The following is a 21,293-nucleotide window of genomic DNA, read 5'->3' on the forward strand; positions in this document are numbered from 1 at the left end:
TTGTGGAGGTGGGCAGAGCAGGGCTGCCCAGCCTGGCTGGGCATGCAAGGCATGCCTTCAGAGCATGCAGCAGCCCACCTTCTCCCTGCCCCAGGAATGGGAGCCACCAGCTGAGTGGAGGAAAGAAGTGCTGCCATCTCCCACGCACTCCTGGCAGCTGCCTGTATTTAATTTTTGCAACTACATCCTTTATACTTGCCATAAACTGGCTTACAGGACACTGATTTTGAGATAATCAAAAGGGAAAGGTTCTCACATTACCCAGTACTACTCTTCAGGGCAGCCAAGGTGTGCCAGGATGCTCAGGTTAGCTTAGGAGCTCTTTGCAACAGGGTGCTGTGTAAAAGAAGAGCCTTCTGCTCACTGTGGCTAGCCTGGAGAGTTCCTTGGCACACAGCAAGAGAGGGATGGACACGTGAATATTTGGGATCCCTAGGGAATTTGCAACAGATGCAACAGCACAAGTCAGACTTCACTGAACAAGAAAGAAGGAAATGCAGTGACTAGAAATGCCATTTGGTCATGTCTGCGAGGAAAAACAAACACTTCTGAAACACTCTCAAAGCTTCTTCCAGATACAGACTGGAAGAGAGACGCCTGTACTTTTGCACTGATGTGGTACAGCCCTAACTACTGTTCAGGTGCCAGAAAAACTGCAAAGAACTAAATGCAAATAATTTTCACAGACCTGAGGCAACTGTTTAGGAAGAAGCAGCAGCACTGTTGATGCACACTAGTAAGTGCGCCAGACACATTGACTGGTGACCACATAGAAACACACATCTGCCTTACATAATTTAGAAACCTCACACCTACACACCTGAACAGTCTTTATCAACACTTCCTCTTAGAAGAAACGTGGGTAAACAGCTCACAGCATGAGCAGCACATGATGTTACACATCTAGAAAATGCCTCATTAGATTAATGATTGTAACACAGGTTTGAACTTTAAAAAATGCCATTGCTGACAGTGCAATCAGCAGTTCAATTCAGTGGTGCACTTTTTTACTGCGCAGTTGGACTTTCTTAGCAGAGAGCGACTGGCAGCCACGTGGTGAATTCTGAACTAAGGAAGGCTGTGGTAAAAACCCAGCAAGAAGAGTAACTGTATGGAAATGGATTAACAGAGCTTTCAAAAGGGACACTGTGACTGAAGCTGTGCATGTCTTGAAAAAGCAAATGACGTTTGAGAGAGTACTGAACATAACTTTGCTCAAGTTACTAAAACGGCTCTGGGATTTTTCTGCAAATGCCTGACTGGTAGGATGAGAAGTGATTGGAACAGTATAATGAGAGGGAACAAGGCAGCTGATTGGGCTTAACCCAGCAACAGTCTTCTCTCCACAGAATTACTACACCATGAGTTATTATTTAAATGCAAATGCTAGCATGCCAGGTAGCACCTCAGTGAGCTGTGTCTTAGCCACGTGCTCTTTCTTCAGAAACTCACAAAAATTTCTGTGCAGGTGGACTGGGTGTGAACAATAGAATTAACGACATATAATGTCTTTGGATATTTTTTTTTTCAGCTTAAATTCCTTGTTCTTATAGTATACATGAGGTCCAGCTAATGCTCAGTGAAGGATCTTGAGGCATTTTCAATCGTTTCTCCCCAGTGTGGCTTATCCATTGTGCAATAAGGAGTGCTTCAACCCTAGCAGGGAGAAAAATAAGGTCTGTCTGTGCCTGCATCTCTGGATTAAGTTCCTACGTATTTCATGCAAATATCTGTGAGTTTTCTACCATTAAATTAGGCTGCAGCTGGCAATAAGTTATTAAGAATCAAACTAACTCCTTAGGAATTGGATTCTATGAAGGGATTGAGAGCAGCCCTGCTGAGAAGGACTTGGGGATACTGGTGGATGAAAAGCTGGACATGAGCCAGCAATGTGCGCTCGCAGCCCAGAAGGCCAACCGTATCCTGGGCTGCATCAGAAGAAGCGTGGCCAGCAGGTCGAGGGAGGTGATTCTGCCCCTCTACTCTGCTCTGGTGAGATCCCACCTGGAGTACTGCATCCAGCTCTGGAGCCCTCAGCACAGGAAAGACATGGACCTGTTGGAGCGGGTCCAGAGGAGGGTCACAAAAATGGTCAGAGGATTGGAACACCTCTCCTATGAGGACAGGCTGAAACAGAGTTGGGGTTGTTCAGCCTAGAGAAGAGAAGGCTCTGGGGAGACCTTATTGCGGCCTTTCAGTACTTAAAGGGGGATTATAAGAAAGATGGGGACAAACTTTTTAGCAGGACCTGTAGTGGTAGAACAAGGGGTAATGGTTTTAAACTAAAAGAAGGTAGATTCAGACTAGATATAAGGAAGAAATTTTTTACGCTGAGGGTGGTGAAACACTAGAAGAGGTTGCCCAAAGAAAGGTAGGTGCCCCATCCCTGGAAACATTCAAGGTCAGGCTGGACGGGGCTCTGAGCAACCTGATCTAGTTGAAGATGTTCCTGCTCGTTGCAGGGGGGTTGGACTAGATGACCTTTAAAGGTCTCTTCCAATCCAAACTATTCTATGATTCTATGAAACCAGCGTAAAAATCAGCAACAGGAGAATGGTGTTTTAGTGAGGTAAGAACTATTTAAGAAAACACAACACTAATAACGGCAAAGTTCAAAGATCCATGATAAGTTCTGACTATTTTTCTTCTAATTGCCAGATCATTTCCAGGGGTGTTCTACTGACAGTATTCTCTCCCGTATCAATACCACAGAATAATCTATTTTCTACCAAACTTCTACATGACAGGACATGAGTCACTTTTCTTCACTTTTTCCTCCATTTTTAAAATAACATTCATGTTTCTGTACCTTATGAAGATTAATTCATCGATACTTTTAAATATCTTCAAGATATTCTGAAGGTTATATAATTGGCATTTGGTAATTTGGTACATTTAATTAGTCAGAATGAAAAAATCCATTTGGGATTATTGAATACTTAGGTAGTCAACTCTACATCCAAAAATATCAGTCAAAAAATTCTCAAAAATATATATACCTAAGAAGTATATATTGCTATAAATCCTTCCCAGGCACATAATATTGCCATTATTAGAGACAAAATCCATCTGACCCAGTACAGCTGTTCTCATGAAACATGTTCTCATGTTTCAGGACTTTCAATTTATGTTCCTAACTAAGAATTTTGAAAGTTAAAGGATATACATCTTAATGAGTCACCTAGCAGCTTTTTGCAATCCCCTGTTTCATTAATTCTGTTGAATATTTCATAAGTATGAATTGTAAGAGCTTGATGTAAGATAAAAATCAAGTTTCAAATGTTTAATACTAAAATATATATTAAACAAGGAACACCTCTCTTTACTGGATGTCAGAGCTGTCGGATTTATACAAGTTACCATATTTTTTTCTACTTTGTTCAAAGTGAGAATAGTGAGAAAAATTATGCTCAGTTGGATGGCAGCAGAATCATTCAGACCTATATTACCACTATCAGATAAACCAGGACTGTTATTATGAGCAAGGATTATAACCTGGGATGTATTTGTGCACCATGAAGTAGAAGAATAAGAATCTCTTTCTATACATGGGAAACCAAAGTGCAGAAAAATGCAGAAACTTCCTCAGGGTGACACAAACAGCACTGACAGAGATGAACTCCAAGATTTTCGGGTTGATAACTGGACTATATATTTAGCTTCTAAATTGAAATGTAACTCAGCTTGCCATCTAAAGCCAGCTGTCACAGGATAATTTTATTACAATGAGATGGGAATGAAACTCCCAACTCTAAGTGATTATCAAATTTTTATAGGAACCAGATATGATCATGGTGATTAAAAAAGACCTCTTCTATTCCAGTAAGAAGTCTTCTGTTAAGTACAAGCATACAAGAATTCCTAACAGTGGTGTGTCACCTTTAATTGGTCTTGAAGAAAGGGTGATGTGACACCACTCAAAATAGGGAAGCACATAAGAAATAAATTCCTGTTTATTCAATCTTTTAATACGAGAACAAGTGGAAATGCCAATAACTATTGACAGCAGTCAACTTAAAATTGCCATAGCATACCACAATATTTCTTAACAAACACATCAAATTCACTAACATTCAGAATACTACCTTTGCTGAATCTAAGGAATAAATACGCATATAATAAATGCACACATCATTATTAGGTACAGAGTGATTTTTTTTTTTTTTTATTTTAAATTTGACATCCTGGAGATTTAGCAAGTATTTTATGTTCCTGGTGTCAAGTGAACATGGGAGAGTTTCAGATTAATTTTACGATTTTTAAAGGGATTGCAAAGCTCACATAGCTACAGAGAAAGGGTTTGAAGTATGTGGTCTGTATGTAACCCAAAAGTCCTTGAAACTGACAAAAAAAAACCTTTTTAAAATTTATTTATGATTTACATGAATCTCTTGAATCTTTGAGATCTGACTTACAATTATTTAACTGTAGGATTTAGCAAGCCACTTCTGCTAAAGAATGCAATGGATGAATGCTGCCTTTACTTTGAAACATGACATTATTGTCTTCTCATTACAACTAGATTGAGTGCAAGCTACAGTCAAGCTAAATAAAGCCCAGCAAACCAGTGCCATTTTAAATGGTGCACATCTAAAGAAACTAATGAATGAGATGACTTCATTCTTTCAGTTCCATTCAGTTCAGACAGAATTACAGCCAGCCTGGAGAAACTGCTAATGAAACTTACTGCCTTTCTAAAAATAGAAATCTCAGCTTGAAATCTAATGCCTGTGCCTCTGTGGAGTCTAAAGAGAATGGAAATGTAGCTATAAGTAATTTTTGGAAAGACATCACTGCATTACAATGTTTGCTGATATTCAATAAGCCTGTATTAGCCCTTTTGAAGGACTCTCTATACCTCTCTATGATAAGGAACTTTATCTGTTGAAAAAAGAAAAAGGAAGTTAAATCCCTGTGTCCTCATACCACATTGTGGGAATTGCATGTGTGGGATTTAACATAAGAAACTGCCAAGGGAACAAAGTGCTACACTAGACTCAGAAAACATTACTCTTTTTTTTAACTTATTCCATACAATTCATTTTGTGGGAAGTTTCATTTCACCTGGTAAAGGAAATGCTGCGTGAAAAGATTTTTTCTGAATGGTCATAACCTTAAACAATTTATTTTTACTTCAGGCTCATATAATGAATGATTCCAACCTCTTAGATCTCAATCAGGACCTTATGAATTGCTACAGATTCCGTAAACGTGTTCATATTCTCTCCCAGCTTCACACAGTGTAGATGAATGTACACTACATGTGTATTGAAATCAATCCGAGTCCTTCTGAGGACAAGAATTTGTAAAAAGCAGGCATAATCACAATTTCAAGATGTATGTATCTGGCAAGTAAAGAGCACTAGTAAAGAGGTGGAAGAATCTAAGACATACCAATTTACTATACCTAGCAAAGTCGAAGTAGGAATAAAGAGAAAGTGTGTGCTCTGTGTGCAGCTGGTAAACAGGGACGATACATAATCCACAAGGGGTTGTATAAATGCCTCCATGTATTTCAGTGCACAATACGGTTCAAAGCATCGGTCACATTTCCTTTACCATCCCTCATTTTAACCAGTCCTACATACACCTCCGCATGTGAATACAAAACACATAGTTACCTGCCATCTTCTGCAGAGGAAGACCCTTGTTCTGGTGCATCACAGGAGATCTGAGAGGTGAACTCACCTAGCTGTCCTTGGAGCAACCCTATGTAAGTTTCCACCATTAATGCAAGAACCTGTATGTAAATTCATACACAAAATTGCGTACCTCTAAGTTTAAATCAGGTGCTTAATTATGGGCTGGAAATCGTGTATCAGTTTGTTCATATCAAAAGAAAGCACAGAGTAAAGTGCAAAGTAAAGAAAATGAGTGGTACCACATGGTAATTCTAGTGGATGAAGGCTTGCATGACCTTATCAGACAGAATCTCTTATTTCCTTATTCTAGGCACTATTTTTGTGCCTTTTAGAAAGCAAAAGCTCTCTTTAAGAGAAAGAAATATTAATTTTAGATTCTAGCTAGACTCCATTAAGATGCTCTTTTAAGCCACATTGTGTCTGCAAAGAGCGGAGTTTTATGAACATAAATCAGTTTTCTAATACCCATAAGTGGGCTTTTCATAAGCACCCAGAAATAATTCACCCAACTTCCCTGTGCATCAGTAGAACTTGACTAGCAGCTTTCTTAAGCACTTTCAAAAAACCTTACCTGCATGTCTGGTATTGAATGTATCAATGATGACTAAGTTATACTACAGACAGCCCATTTGTTTCTGAATATGGCAGCAATAGAAACAGCCTTGTGAAAAAGAGACAATCGATAACTCAGAGCATTTCTCTGTGTGTTGAAAGCAGATGGTTTGAAAGTATATTTGAATAAAGAAAGAACTTCTGACCAATGTGATACGTGGTTTGGGCTGCCTCTGGGTCTGTCAGGTCTGTCTACACTGCCAGATGCACCAACCCTCAAACTCCAAAAGATGCTTTAACACAGCAGACCTGGAGCCTAGATCGGTGCAAAACACATGAAATGGGGGGCCAGCACTTACACCTTAAAGGGGCACTCCAGCCAGGGCCAAGCCATCCTGGCTCAGGCCCTGAGCAAAGGCGGTTCTTAATCCTACTCTGGGTGAACATCAGCCCTGGAAATCAAATTAACAGAAAGAAACTGCTGGTTCCTTGCTTAACTCACTCTTTGAATGGTCCAAAGTTTTACTGCATCTCTGGCAATTCTGTCCAGTTTCCTAATCCTGGGGGGGGGAATGTATTACAGGTGGGCAGGTCAGCCAGAGGGAGGCAGGCTGATACCCAGAGAAGCCTACTTCACTTAAAAGAAGGGGAAAACCCACACGACTGCCCACACGTGGGACAAAACTTATTTGGGAAGGGAGGATTTCTTTAAAAGTAATTTAACAGACAATATATCTGGGTCTTCAGGCTTTTTCCATGGGCAAAAGTAGTACTCTTTACAATATTTTTTACATAATTTATCTTTTAAATATTTTTACAATATTTATTTTATTCGATAATGACCTTACACAAGGATCATAGATTTCTTACATACAAAGAACCACTGATCAGCAAAATTGAAAGTTTAAGCAGACACTAAAGGACATTTGTTCGGTGAAGAGTCAGGAACAGTTTTATTTTTCAGCAATTACAATTTGACATTACTTGTGCCATACTGTTATATTGGTACTGTGTTTTCTTAGGAGTTGCATCATGATTGAAAAATACCACATACATATGGAAATTTGCTATATTCTGCTCTACTGGAAATAAAATATAAAGGTGAAGAAATGATTATTTTTCCCAAAAAAGGCATAAACAAAGGCATTAACTTCCTTGATCATATAAACACTTACACACATCTTTACAGCATTCCCCTGGAGATAGCTTTCACATGTGTAGATGTACACAGGCCTACAGAGATTGTTGCACTTGGTTCTCATACAGTTTGACCCCTCTGAATAAAGACAACTACTATCGCCCAGACTGGCACTGCTCTAAGGCTATACCTTGACAGCATCCTGAATGCTTCCACAGTCAATACAACTGAATCCCTTCAGAACAGCGTCAACACTGAGCAGCACTGGCAAAAGTGTTTCAAGGGCTTGAAGAAAGAGGGAGACTTTCAAAATAAATAAAAAGCAAATCAATGTTTTTTCCCAGTTCAGCTAAGTCTGCAGTCAAGCCATCAGTCTCATTAAAACCCAGGCAGAGAATAATCTTTGTGCACACTCAGTATGCCAACGTTGCTCCTCTGGGTTTCTGCATGCATTTGCAGAGGGGGAAGGAAGCTGGTGAATAAAATAAACCAGCGCAAAACTCTCTCATTACAACACCACAAGAGTTTGGATCTTTGTATTCAAGAACATACATGAACAAAGAATATATAGAATCATAGAATATTTTGGGTTGGAAGGGACCTCTAAAGGTCATCTAGTCCAACCCCCCTGCCATGGGCAGGGACATCTTCAACTAGATCAGGTTGCTCAGAGCCCCGTCCAGCCTGACCTTGAATGTTTCCAGGGATGGGGCATCCACCACCTCTCCGGGCAACCTGTGCCAGTGTTTCACCACCCTCAGCATAAAACCTTTCTTCCTTATATCTAGTCTAGATCTCCCCTGCTTTAGTTTAAAGCCATTCCCCCTTGTCCTGTCGCAACAGTCCCCGCTAAAAAGGTTGCCGCCATCTTTTTTATAAGCCCCCTTTAAGTACTGATAGGCTGCAATAAGGTCTCCCCAAAGCCTTCTCTTCTCTAGGCTGAACAACATCAACTCTCTCAGCCTTTCTTCATAGCAGAGGTGTTCCATCCCCCTGATCATTTTTGTGACCCTCCTCTGGACCCGCTCCAACAGGTCCGTGTCTTTCTTATGCTGAGAGCTCCAGAGCTGGACGCAGTACTCCAGGAGGAGTCTCACCAGAGCAGAGTAGAGGGGCAGAATCCCCTCCCTCGACCTGCTGGCCACGCTTCTTTTGATGCAGCCCATATGCGTGATTTCTTTCCCCTTTCCCTCCTATTTTCCTCGTGTGAAAGAGAACACCACCACTGATACTGAAGTGTGTGATACTTTTGCAGAACTGTCCCTGTGGTAAGAAAAGGTAGAGTTCTTGGCCTCTGGCTACAGATTAATTCATGTATAATGAGTCTTTTTTTAAAAAGAAGATATTACAGGAAGAAGTGATTATACAGTCCTATCTTGTCTAGTCAGTGTTCTCAGCAAAGCAAATTCACCTGTTCTCTACAGATACTTTCATGGTCTTTAGACTAACTGAGCAACCTGCCTTTAGAATGAAAATTTTATTCTCTTCCCTGAGATTTATCCAGTTCTGAACACCCTGACTACCTGAATTACCTGTCATTGGGATTTAGCTTTCCTTCAGAACAGCTCTAGACCCAAGACAGTGCTATGGAGAAAAAATTCTTACTGTGTTTATCCAGACACACAGATCCATGCATCCACAGATGCACACATGTACTGTAGCTATTGTCATGCCAATTAGTGTGATCCCTGTTTGTTCTCTGCAGCACACACATCCCAAACAGCCTTTAGCTCTCCCTGGAGCTGCGCTTACACATGTGAAAACTCAGTGTATCTCATGCAGAGGAAATTTTAAGTAGCCTTAAAAGTCACACATACACAATACTGTCCTGGGGCATCAATCTGAACTAGTCAAGCATCTTGCTTTCCCAACATCAGCATGGACTTTCAGGCTTAAACCAAAGGCTTTTCTTAACATCTTTACCTAAGTGTGCCCAGTTTCTCAAGATTTTATCTTCCAATGACTAATAGTTTACCTCTTTTTTAGATTGAGTCCCTGCTGGATAAAAGCCTCTGCTGTTGGAGCTATATATTGAGTGAGCAGAGTACCCCAGCGAGGACTGAGCATGCATTGCCATGCATAGAAGGGAAGGTGGCAGAGACTCAGGCTGAAAGAAGAGTGGAACAGAACCAGACTGATAGGTGATATCAAAACTGCTGTTATGCCCGTTTATATTCTTTCCCTTTCTGCTATTGCCACTTGGGTGGTCTGTCCATTGAGAAAATTCAGTACCTGGGAATTATATTAAATTTCTTGTTCTTCTGCTCTCCTGAAGTAAATTCCAGTCTTTCTGAAATACGGTGGAAACTAATGGGAGCACAATATTTCAAGTGTACACAGATGGCTTGCCTGCAACCTTATTTAAATATCAGCTTCATTGTCCCAAACACGAGCATGTCAGTAATGACAAAGGTAATACAGAAATGCAAACACATTAAGAGACAACACACCATGAGGAAGCAGAAAAGCATTGGAACAGTGAATGAAAATCTACATTAAAATTAGCCAATTAGTGAAATGCCATCTGTTCATCCAAACTTCACTCAAAAGCAGGAAGTTTTCCTGTTTAATGGAATAATTAATTCTTCAGGGTTTGGAAAAATGAGTGATTAGTTGTATTTTTTCCCCCTCTATCTGTCCTTTTTTATTGGATGAATTATTATGCAATTATTTACCTTGAAAATGCCACTAGGACAGCCTCCCCCATGGTGCTCGAGTATTTTTGTCCGTAGCAGTGTTGTATGAAACTTGGCAGGATCTATTTACTGGACATCAAACATGCTTTTTTTTTTTTTTAATCCTGGTGCCCTCTTTCAGTGCAGCTGTATTAATCTCCTGTCACAGTTCATTTTGGTTTTGGACAGTTTTCCAACAAGGAAATCAGAGTGAAATGGGGGTGAGTTCCAAGCCAGGCTGGGTGGAGTAGAACCATTACAAGATGATGTGCAATACAGCTTCCAGTAGAAACATACTTTTGCTTTGGGCTTTCTCAACGCTTGGCCCAGACTTGCTGAAAAATCTGTAAGTATGGCCTTAATTTTTGTTTTAGAGTGAGCTGAAACCCAGCAAAACTTGCTGAGACAAGACAAAAGTACAATTAACTTTTACTTCCAGAGCTTGTGGACAACAGAAAGAATTATTAAACCACTTCTCCCGTTCCCTCTCCTTCTACACTTTTTGCCTTTCTCCCAATGTCAAGACTTTCCCAAACTTCAGCAATTTGGCTTCTATTGAGGTCACACTCTTTAAATACAGTTTTCCACAGGCTGTGGATCATGCCAGCTAGGAGTACAGAGTACTTTTTAAAAACTGCTTGTGTAAAGTAAAAAAGAAGACATATGCAGGTTCTAAAACCTTGATTGTCCCATTTCCCTGCTTGCAAGTTTCTTGATGAACAGAAGCCCTGTTGGCTAATTTATGCCATCTCAGTGAGAACAGTATTACAGTTACATTCAATAGCAATATTGCCAATTAATTTGGACCATCAGCTTAGTCCTCCACACTATGACAGTACAGCACGCTAGGGCTAAATATTTGTCTTTCACACATAAGTTCTCCAGAAATTTTCTTTGATAAAACCTTATGCTGTGTACCATTATTTGATAGATGTAATGCACGAAATCGGTGCTTTTATGCTGCTTTTGCTGCAGAGAAAAATAAAAGAGGATAGTCTTCAGAGTTTTGCAATGGAAATGTGGTTATGCTTAGATTAAGGCAGTAGTTTATATTCATGAGTTCCTATCTATGTGTTTATGTGGCTGTCACCGTTGGCACAGCTGTGGTGAAAGCTTTCACAGAGTGAAACCTCCAGATAATCCTTAATTGTTTCATACACAGCCTGAGGCAGTCCATGGCTTCAAGTGCCCCCAAAAACTTTAAAGCACTGAGGATTTCAGTGGCAAGCAGAGTCTGACCTCCTGCCTCAGGCTTCTCCCTCAGCTGCCTTCTCTGGGAACACCTTTGTGTGGTGATGCTCCATGATGAAGATTTCCAGATACAGCGATAGTGTTATAGATGAAGTAATAACATTCGCTGATGTAAGTAATACGGTATGTGTATTTGACAGCTACACTGTTATAAAGAAAAGTGAAAATTGATTCCTTTCATTGCATTCATTCTGCCTTTAATATGCCCTAATGACAAGTTGCTGCTATATGAAGCAGAGGTTCCCACTCTACAGCCCTCACTCACTAACCTCTGCCAACCTCCTTGGTTCTGAGTGACTGCTGAACAACACATGGGTCTAGGAGTTAAAGACCAAGAAAACTTCAGCAGCTGGGAGTCTCCACATTGAATCTGTCTGGAAATAAACCTGGTGACTGGATATGGGGATATCTTGGCTGAAGGGACGTAGGAGTGCTCCAGAATAAAGCAATGTTACTCACATTTTGCTGTTAACTCAGGCAAAGACACAGTCTCCATCCTGCTAAAGGCTTAATCCTTGCAGTGAGGAACGGGTGCAAAGATGTAAGCCAGTTGTTCATATAGGAAACAATTACCAAATGGTAGGTTCAGCACTAAGTGCCCAGGTGCAAGCTCCTGCCATGTCTCTAGTAAAACATTAAGCTGAAAAGATTTACAAGCAAATCTCCCTCTATCTCTGGTTCCTAGAAGCGTAGCTTCTTTTCTTCAGGGTTGCTCTCTGTCTAGCAACTTTCCTTGATCCCTGGAACTACAGGAAAATAGTCCCCTTGTCATTCCTCTCAGGGCTTGTCTAGTCCCTGCTCCAGATGCACGTTCCTTATGTCCCTTGGATTTCCTTTTCAGCTTGCTTTAGGCTGCATTCCTCCGAAACACGTCATTTGCTGTACTAAGCTACACATAAAGCCATGTAGTTTTGAGTCCCAGTGCTGGCTGCCAACTTGAAGCCCAGAAGCCTCCCTAAGCTCAGCATGTCCAGGGGAAGCTCTCCTAGAGGCACCTCACTCTGGGCATCCAGGACAAAGCAATCACCCTAAAAAAAACTTCTTTTTTGCCTACCTTTCCTAAGGGAAAGGTACAGGCAGCAAACAGCAGACAGGCAAAATCCAAGCCACATATTACATCCCCCAGCTAAAGGCAGGGTAGCAACAACACAGTGCTAGTACAGGGGCTTCTCAGTTCTCTGAAGATGGCATTCAGGAGGATGTCCATATGCCCTACTTCTCCCACAATTTGAAATGTTTAAATACCACACTGGCAAAACCTTTCCATCTTCTCCAACCTCCTTTTGCAGCCTGGCTGCCTTCAGCTTTTTGTTCTCAAGCAATTGTGCTCATTAGGTGAGATGTTCAAATGCTTCTCTTTTCTCAATTAATTTTAGCAGGAATATGCACATGCTGTGCTTTAATGCTATTGTATGGCTGTGTAAAAGCATCTTCATCATGCATGATTCTGAAATAGTAACACGAAATGAAAATCCCTATTATGGCAAGTGTCATCAATTTTTCAGACTTCCTAATGATGATGAGCAAACTCCAGAGTTGGGGAAACCTGGTCTTGCCAAGCTGTGTGCAGTGATTGCTAGCGAGGTAGGAAAGGAGCTTGCTGTGCCTCTCAGCCCCACCAAAACCTCTGACTGGAGCCAGGTGTAGAGACAGCTCCCTGTGACTCTCGTGTCTGCCTGTGACTCAGACCCCTCAGCAGAGCAATTACCTTCAGGAATTCACTGCTTGCCAGGCACCCCTACGCAAACAAAATTATTCACTCATAGACTATTACCAGGCTTGATAGTGCTTTCCATGGAATAGGAGGCCAGTCTTCAGGGTGTGATTTGCTATCATTTAGCAGATGGGCGATATTTCTAGAACAATAGGGTGGAAAAAAGGGTAACAATAGTGTGAAAATAGCTGGGTTCCTTCATTGGCTTGTTCGCCATTTTAATTTTAAAATGAATTTCCACTTAAAGCCATCTCAAAGGGCATTAACGGTGTTCATCTATTAGATACTGTCAGTAACATTTAGGATCTGATTGTGGGAAAGCCCTGAAGGATGATCAATATAAATTGCAAAAGGAGCTTGTTCTGCTTGGTTAATATTAGGAAGATTCAAACTCTCCCAAAGTTCATAGGTATTCCTGTTCAAAGTTCTGTCTGAAACTGTTTCTAAATATATAGGAATTTAGACAGGGAGTTTCCCATTAGTTATGAGTACTGTCAGGTACCAGGTCCCAAGACATATATTCTTCTAGCTATTTCTATACCCAGTTTTAAAGTTTCACAGTTAGACTGACAACTAATCAAAACTTCATATAGCATGTTGTTAACAAGAAATATCGTAATGTGTAGTCTGAGTGGGGATTTATTTTTTTGCTTGCCATAAAAATGTTACCTTCCTGTTTTTATGGAAAAGGAAATTTACACTGTGTCACAAACACAAAGGTTATTCCTGCATTGCCTTCCCTTCCTGATACCACCCCTTTCTGCAGTTCCCACAGACTATTAGTAATACTAGTGATTTAAAGCTGATGAGCTCTCTATTGAATTAACCTGAGCTACATATTGTTCCTTTCTATTCACACAGGAAAGATCTCCAGGCTAGATGACACTTTTAGTCCAAGCCAGCAGGCATGGCTGAGCATTAGTGATGGAGAGGCCAAAAAAAAAAGGAGAGAAATGAGAGGTGGAATCTTAATGAAGAGCAAGTTTCCTCATACTCCCACCAAATAGTGGACTAGAAGAGCTCAAAGCCCTTCTGACATTTAAAATCTGTCTCCAGGTAGTCTGCATGAGGCAGAACCACTGGTGGCTCCCAGGCCCCACTGTCTCTTGATCACTATGACTGAGAAGACCTGCACTGGCAGGACACCCTTTACTTCTGCTCTGAATAGCAGCAGAATAGTTGCCTCAGCACCAAGGTTGCTTTCAAAGAGCAAACTGGCTTCCAGGTGCAGATACATTCGCCTGCCTGTTAAATTCTGGGTACTGTGGCATTTCCACAAACAGCGGTTTTATGATACTGAAGGAGTATGGAGAGGGTGCTGAGCACATACCTCACTCAGAGCACCAAAGGTTAACCCCAGAAGGTGGGCAGAGCAGTATCACTTTGCAAATCATTAAATTGCTTTGACGTGGTTGGATTTGTTTCACTTGCATATGGTGGTTCTTTCAAGCCAAGATGACCATTTGATCAAGTAAAGATCTAGGAAAGTAGTTTTGAGCTTTCTCATCACTGAAGAAACTTAATGTGACAGCCCAGATCCTAGAAAGATCTCACAAGAAATCAGTAGCAACAACCACTGACAAAAGCAAGAGCTAACAGCAGTGCAAACCAACTTGAAGTTGAATGAAACAAAAAACCCCAGAGTTGACTGGATATGTTTTTACAGTATTATTCACTTCAGAGCTAAATTCTACTTTTTTGAAATCTTGACATTTAGGGAATCAGTACATACCGAGTTTGGGAAGTAGCTGTGTAGATGGCTCAGTACACGTTCCTCTCAAGTACTGGTTTAGCTCACTAAACCTAGAAAAGTTACTTCTTCTCTCAGAGCACTTAGCTCTTCTAAAATTGCTTGTGTTACAATTTGCTATAAATTTCAAGTGATAAAGGTTTTTGTGTCTAAATTTGGTTTATTGTATGACACTAAAGGCCACAGAACAGCTTGTTGTGCACCAGAATGATACTAAAATTTTAATCATAGCTCTTTCAGTAGTGATGCAACATAAATTGTGACCCAAGTTTAGTTTAAGAGACATTATTTCAGAGGCAAGGACATCTGTGGTATACCACCACCATGAAAAGTTCTTGAAGGAAAAGCTATTACCCCTTTGCTGATGACATTAGAAGTCAAGTTCTTAATTTCTAGAAAGAATGAAGCATAGTCTATTAAAGACACTGAAGGTGTCACTGGAAATCCTTCGTTCACTAGAATTTCATGGCAGCTTTTTCCCCCACCTATTTAACATGCCAGGGTTGTTTCTTTCACAGATAATTTTATGACCGATGATCCCTGTTGGCATCTGGCCTTTGGATTAATTGAAACTAAAAGGGGTAGAAGGTAGTTAATTTCTTCTTATATCGATAGTTGCAATATCTGTATTTTAATTAGCAAATAAGCAAAAGAGTCCTTAAGCCTGTCAAGATTTGTAGCAAGGCTGATGGGAGGGCTTGCATGCCAGTAGGCTTTTTCTTCAGACAGAAGCAGCTATGGGAGCGTTAGGAGTGAAAGGGGCTTTGCGTGTCTTGTCTGCCCCAATGATCCTGCTGGCCAACACCAGGAGCTGCACCTGGACTGCAGATATGTCAGTGGAGACAACCAACCAAATGTTTTTTTATTAGAAAAATGGATAAAATGTTTTATCCATTAGAAGCAGGCTTTTGGGAATGGTGGCACATGCCTGTTCCCAGGTTAAAACAGTGAGTGGAAGGCAAGTAGTTCAGGAATTAGTCTAGTCTAGGCTTAACTGAGGAGAAATTACATTTTATTCTTTATTTTCATTTAATTAAACAAATTATTAAAATTGTACATTTTTAATTGTGGTTGTGGGAACAGGAATATGCTGTTTTCACTGCAAGTAATTTTTGTATTACTCTAAATGCATCGACTTTGTGGGATCTACTAGTAAAAAATTAATTTCTCAGAAGAGATAATGACACATAGATACAACTTATCTAAGCTAGGATAGGAAATAATTATTTTGTAACAGGATTAGGACTCTACTGACATTTCTTTGGAATTTTTTATCCAATATAACCATGAGCTGTTTGAGCCAATTCTGTGTGGAAGAGCACATAATATTTCTAAAGTGATTTGTGACCAGAGCATGTATTGTAAAGAGATTAATACTAACAATGTAACTCCATTTATTTCAGGCACTGTTGAATCAACCATTAACAGTATAACAAAATGGTGGTGAGATGTAAATAACAGAGGAAGGAACTTCGTGCTCTGTGAGACACCAAGGTTTTCAGTAGTCCTGGATACAACTTGTTGTTAGTATAAAGGAGTACCAGGTGAAATCTGAGAGTGTTGCGATGGCTGCGGTGTGTTCAGGTCAGGAAGCCCTAATGAGCTATAATAGAAAGAAAAGTAACTTACAGAGCAGACATTTTTATTTCTCTAGAAAGACTCAATATGCAATAATGGAAAGAATAGATACATAAAGCAGAGTATGGTACAATACAGAGTAGAAGACTGTGGCTATCCCGAAGTAGCTAAAATCAGCTTCTCAATATCACACTCATTTTGTCCACGTAGAATCCTAAAATAACCATTTTCTCCCCAAGATTTTCCCCAGGAATTTGCAGCAATCTAAAGAAAAACAAAGAGGAAAAAAATATCAATTTTAATTTTAAAGTAGTATTTAAAAATGCAAGGTGTAAAATGCAAAATTAATCTTTTGTGTTAGTTTCCTTTTTAAGAAACAGAGTTTCTCAGATTTGGTGCACTGAGAATCAGAATGCATCTTTTTCTGATTTCTAATCATTTGTTCCTTTTTGTTTTGATCAAAATTTCAGTTCCAAAACAAGGGTTCATAAAAATGGAATACTATTTCTACAAGGTAGTTTGATAAATTGAAGCAGAAATCATTAGATAATTCAACTATTGGCTGAAGAAAGTGGTCATTGAAACAACAATGGTCAAAAATCCAATTACAACTAATCTGTTAAAGAGAGACCCAAGATACGAAAAAGCTGACTTCTAATAAATTAGGTATAATTCAGGTAGCTATTGACATACTGAGCAATTTAGTTTCTAATGAAGTCAGTACAAGTTTTGCCCTAGATGTCAGGGAAACTACCTACCATAAGCCCTGCCATCAGCTATGTAAACTCCAAATTACCTTCTGCTGAACACAGGAATAATGAGATGAGATGTTAATCATAATCAAAGTGATAAAATCTGACTTAATTTAAATGGCTGAAAGCCAATGTTTAATTGTTTTTCTGACAGCTGGATAGCATTTGCCAATGCTGTTAAATAGATAGCTTGTCTTTTCCAAATGTTTTAACAAATAATATTGATTATTTTATTGAGTCTCATTTGCAGGCATCAAAAAGAACTGAATCTTCATGGGAAATTTGCATAACATTTGAGAATTTGAATAAGATTTGAGACAGAAAAGACGGTGTAGGAAGAAACACAGATATAGGAGGGAGATCGGATGAAACAGGTTTTGAAATTGAGGTAGATGATGCTACAGTTCAAGGGTCAGCATGGTAAAAGTTGCTAGAAAGGGAATAAAATTACGCAGGAGACCTTAAGGTGAAGGAAAAAAATAGACACAGAGAGAGCGAATGAAAGGGAATAAGTTGTTTTTAGATAATCTGTCTTGTAGATTTTTTTCTTCTGACTCAAAACATAGTGCTAAGGATTCACTTACCCAAAACTTCTGTTTCTGTCCATTTTTGTCAGTTAACGCTCCCCACCTGTTACAAGAGACGGTACTAGTGAGACCTTTGATGCATATGTTCATATTTTGTAGCTTTGAACAAGCAACCAGAAAAGAAAAGTTTGTCTTAGTTGTCCTAACACCAGTATCAGAACAAAGCATGACTGATAGACGTCTCCATGTTTAAATAACAAACTCTGCTGCTGCTGAAAATGAAGATCAGTATCCTGCTAGCCACAAGTTAAATTGTCACTAGGGACTACAAAAACCTAACACAAATGTAGTTTTAGTTTATCATTGCAAAAACCTCTTTTCATTGACAGAATCTCTCCTCTGGAGAGCTTGCCAGCTGAACTGAACTGAACTGTGTAGGAGTATTGAAATTAATATGAATATATTTCTTCAATTCAGCTGAAGATCCCTAGGACCATTTTTGTTAAAGATCTCATCCAACACCTTTACAAAAATAGCTGGTGAGTTGAAACTGAAAATGTTCCCAGCTTTTCTCAGCTCAAATTAAATTGCTGACAACCTAATCTGTTTTATTTTACAGTGTGGGGGATGACCTATAAATTTACTTGATGTTTCTTTGACATCTTTGAGGACATGTTAAATGTTGTGGCAATATCCATGAAACCACACAAGAGGTTGTCCCCACCTGCCAGGTGATAGAACTTTCATAATTGTACAGTTGTAGCTGAACTGCACAGTGCTCTGAGTTGTTAAGCCTCACTTTGTATATATACGGGGCAGAAGAAGTTGCAAGGCCATTGTCTGGATGTAGTTCAATGAGCAAAAGCTGCACTGCACACTTTAGGTAGCTAGGTATATATGGTATGACTACTGATTGCTTAAAGACCTCTGCCTTGTTTTGCAATTTATACAATGAATACTTGTCTAGTTACTATTCACAGGTCATGATGCTTGGGTGCCCATAAAAGGACACAAATAAACAGAAAACCAAAGATATGAACTTTTACAGGGTTTTCCACAGCATAAAGTTAATCCTAGAATATACAGAATGCCATTGACAGGGTGTTTATCAGTATATATCCCACCAACGCCACGTGTTTGAGCTGTATTTGCAGTGCTCCATTCATTTTGAAAGGCAAGCAGCAAAAATATGATGAGAAATCCCACACTGTGAATGGGAAAATCAGGATTTTTGTGTCATCTTTGTAAAAAAAATTTGAACAGCCATGGTGGCATCAGCTCTCCTTGGTTAACACTGAATCCTAATGTATGTGGAATACCTGCACTTCCAGCCAAAGGAAAAAACGTAAGACAAATTGGTGACTAGCAGAGAGGTGAAGTCTGGATTACCGTTGCAAGCACAAATTGTAGCTACTGCTCATTAAATGCAAGGAATCATAAAAATAATGTTGGTCATAATGACCATTGAATGTAATTGTTGTTTTTTAAAAAGGCCTCATGATGCTTTTTCTTTGAATTACCACATGAAAGTTCAGGATTTATTAATAATCTTTGCCATTTCTTCGCCAAATATCTTTCAGATACTTGAAAGTATCTTTCAGATACTTATGATCTTTCATGATCATAAATTTTTAAAAAAATATATATAGTAGGCTACCTGATTTCATATCAGATTCAGATTTATTTCTTTCCTCGTGACCATTTTACTAAAAAAAATTACAACTGCAGTGTGAAAGTCCAATATTTACATCAGTCTTAAAGACAGAGGAAAATTGCCTTGAATTTATATTCATGTATTCCTGCATTCAATACTAAACATTATCTCTCCCACTTGTTTGAGCAGGATGATGACCAGTTCCTGCAGACTCAGATTTCTGCAATTAAATATTTTTCTAACATTTGTTATTTTCTAAAAAAAAAAAAAAAAGTCAACCTCTAGTTTCATACACCGATAGGAATTTATTGATTCTCAAGAATGTTTCTAAGAGGAAGAAAACTTAGAAACCAAAATGGAAAAGGATTGTTTTTTATCCTTGACTATAACATATCCATGAATTTAATTTCCTAGGTTTTGTTCCATCATAGTCAGATACAAACAGAGGTACTTGACATATGCATTTTATCTTATGGTTTAGAAAGAAGAGCTGCTTACTCAGTAATCCATGCCCATGGGCATTCATCCAAATACTTTACATTAAAATACATTAAATTAAAGCATACAAGATTGCAGCCAGCGGGTCAAGAAAAGCGACTAATCCCCTTTATTCAGGACCCGCCATTCTGCGTCCGGAGCACCATGCCCAGTTTTGGGCTTCCCCATACAGGAAAGACATTAACAGGTTGGAACAAGACCAGCAGGAGTCCACTGAGATGTTTGGGATCTGGAGCACATGATGTACAAGCAGAGGCTGAGGGAGCTGGCTTTGTTCAGCCCTCAGGAGAGGCGGCTCAGAGGAGATCTATTTGTTGTCTTTTGCTTTACAAAGGGTGGGTATAGAGAAGATAGAGCAGACTCTCCTGATACATGCACAGTCAATGGTCAGAAGATGACAGTCACAGTTTTCAGCAAGGAAAATTGCAATTCGACATAAGGGAGAAAAGTATTTTACAAGAGTGGTTAGGCACTACTGAAGAGAGAGGTTGTAGAATATCTGTCCTCAGAGATATCAAAAACTCAACCTGAGAATCCCCATGAACCTTAACTATGAAGTGGCTCTGCTTCAAGCTGGGGGATTAAACTAGATGACCTTCAGAGATCCCTTCTAATCCAAAGTATTCAATGATCTCAGCAACTTGATCTAAGATGGCCCTGCCAATTTAGGGCACAGAGAGTTGGACCAAACAACTTCCAGCCTCAGTTAGTCGACAGCTCTATGAAATATTACATTTTGTATTCAATGTATAGATTTTGTGTAACAGTTAAATAACTAAGTATACTAGTAGATTGTGATGGGGCAAGTGATTTTGCTAATTTTTTTAATGGCTGCAGTCTAAAGAGCAAATAATAAGGTTGATTTGCTGTTTACTGATCAAAACCAGTCTTGGGGTTAGTGCATGAATCAGGAGCAGGACTTAGCAGGAAAGGTGGAACGGAGTGTCATCTCCATAGATGCTGACTTTTATTGGCAGCAACTGTGGCATGAGGTCCTAGGCCTGTTTACCAAGCCTTTCCTAAAACTTGGCATGGCTTGTTCAGGCTTGTTCCAAAGACTGGCTGATATTCACCAATTCTCATTTCTCCCAGGCTAACGTGCTTCTCTCAGACTGAAAAAGCACTCAGCTGTAATGGAAACAGCTGTTGTTTTGTGAACCACACTCCCTCTATATTGTTCAGTGATGCAGCGTTTGTAGCCACATGCCAGCTTGATTTGACATCTTGCCTCTGGGAATGAATGCCAGCTCCATCAAGAACACTTCAGGGGATTTCTTGGCTCATTCATACTAAAATACCTTCTAAAGAGGAAGCAATTCTTTCAAAAAATTCCTAAGTGGAAAGTGTTTCTGCAGTAGTATATTTAGGAAAGGAGGACATATTTTCTGAAATAGATTTCTCAGCATAAGTATTGCATTTGATTTTTGCAATTTCTCTTTCTCCTTTTTCCTGCCTATAAAGCTATACTTCAGTAGTTTTCATGATTTTAGCCTTACTGACGGAATAAATTCATTCTACATTGTGTCCCTTACTTGCACCTATCAAACATGTTATGGCATCCA

The 21,293-nt window shown here is 39.5% G+C and overlaps 1 protein-coding gene across 2 annotated transcripts in view; it reads right to left on the bottom strand.

Moving 5' to 3' along the window:
* Positions 1-3,609: 3,609 nt before the first annotated feature.
* The window catches only part of TINAG (tubulointerstitial nephritis antigen), a 67,113-nt gene continuing 49,429 nt past the window's right edge, over positions 3,610-21,293 (bottom strand). Inside the window, exons 10-12 of one of the 2 annotated variants that reach the window (XR_663993.1) lie at positions 17,637-17,682; positions 16,361-16,564; positions 3,610-3,619 (exon numbers count right to left, since the gene is read on the bottom strand). Coding sequence is in view for 1 of the 2 variants with exons in the window: in XM_009333180.1 (XP_009331455.1) it covers positions 16,454-16,564; positions 17,637-17,682 (157 nt within the window). In the remaining variant the exon portion in view is untranslated. Of the gene's footprint in view, positions 3,620-16,351; positions 16,565-17,636; positions 17,683-21,293 lie in introns of those variants that run through there. The other variant, XM_009333180.1, reaches the window with a different exon arrangement.

Source organism: Pygoscelis adeliae, unplaced genomic scaffold (assembly GCF_000699105.1).
Source record: "Pygoscelis adeliae isolate BGI_AS28 unplaced genomic scaffold, ASM69910v1 Scaffold57, whole genome shotgun sequence".
In the NCBI taxonomy this organism is placed as follows: domain Eukaryota; kingdom Metazoa; phylum Chordata; class Aves; order Sphenisciformes; family Spheniscidae; genus Pygoscelis; species Pygoscelis adeliae.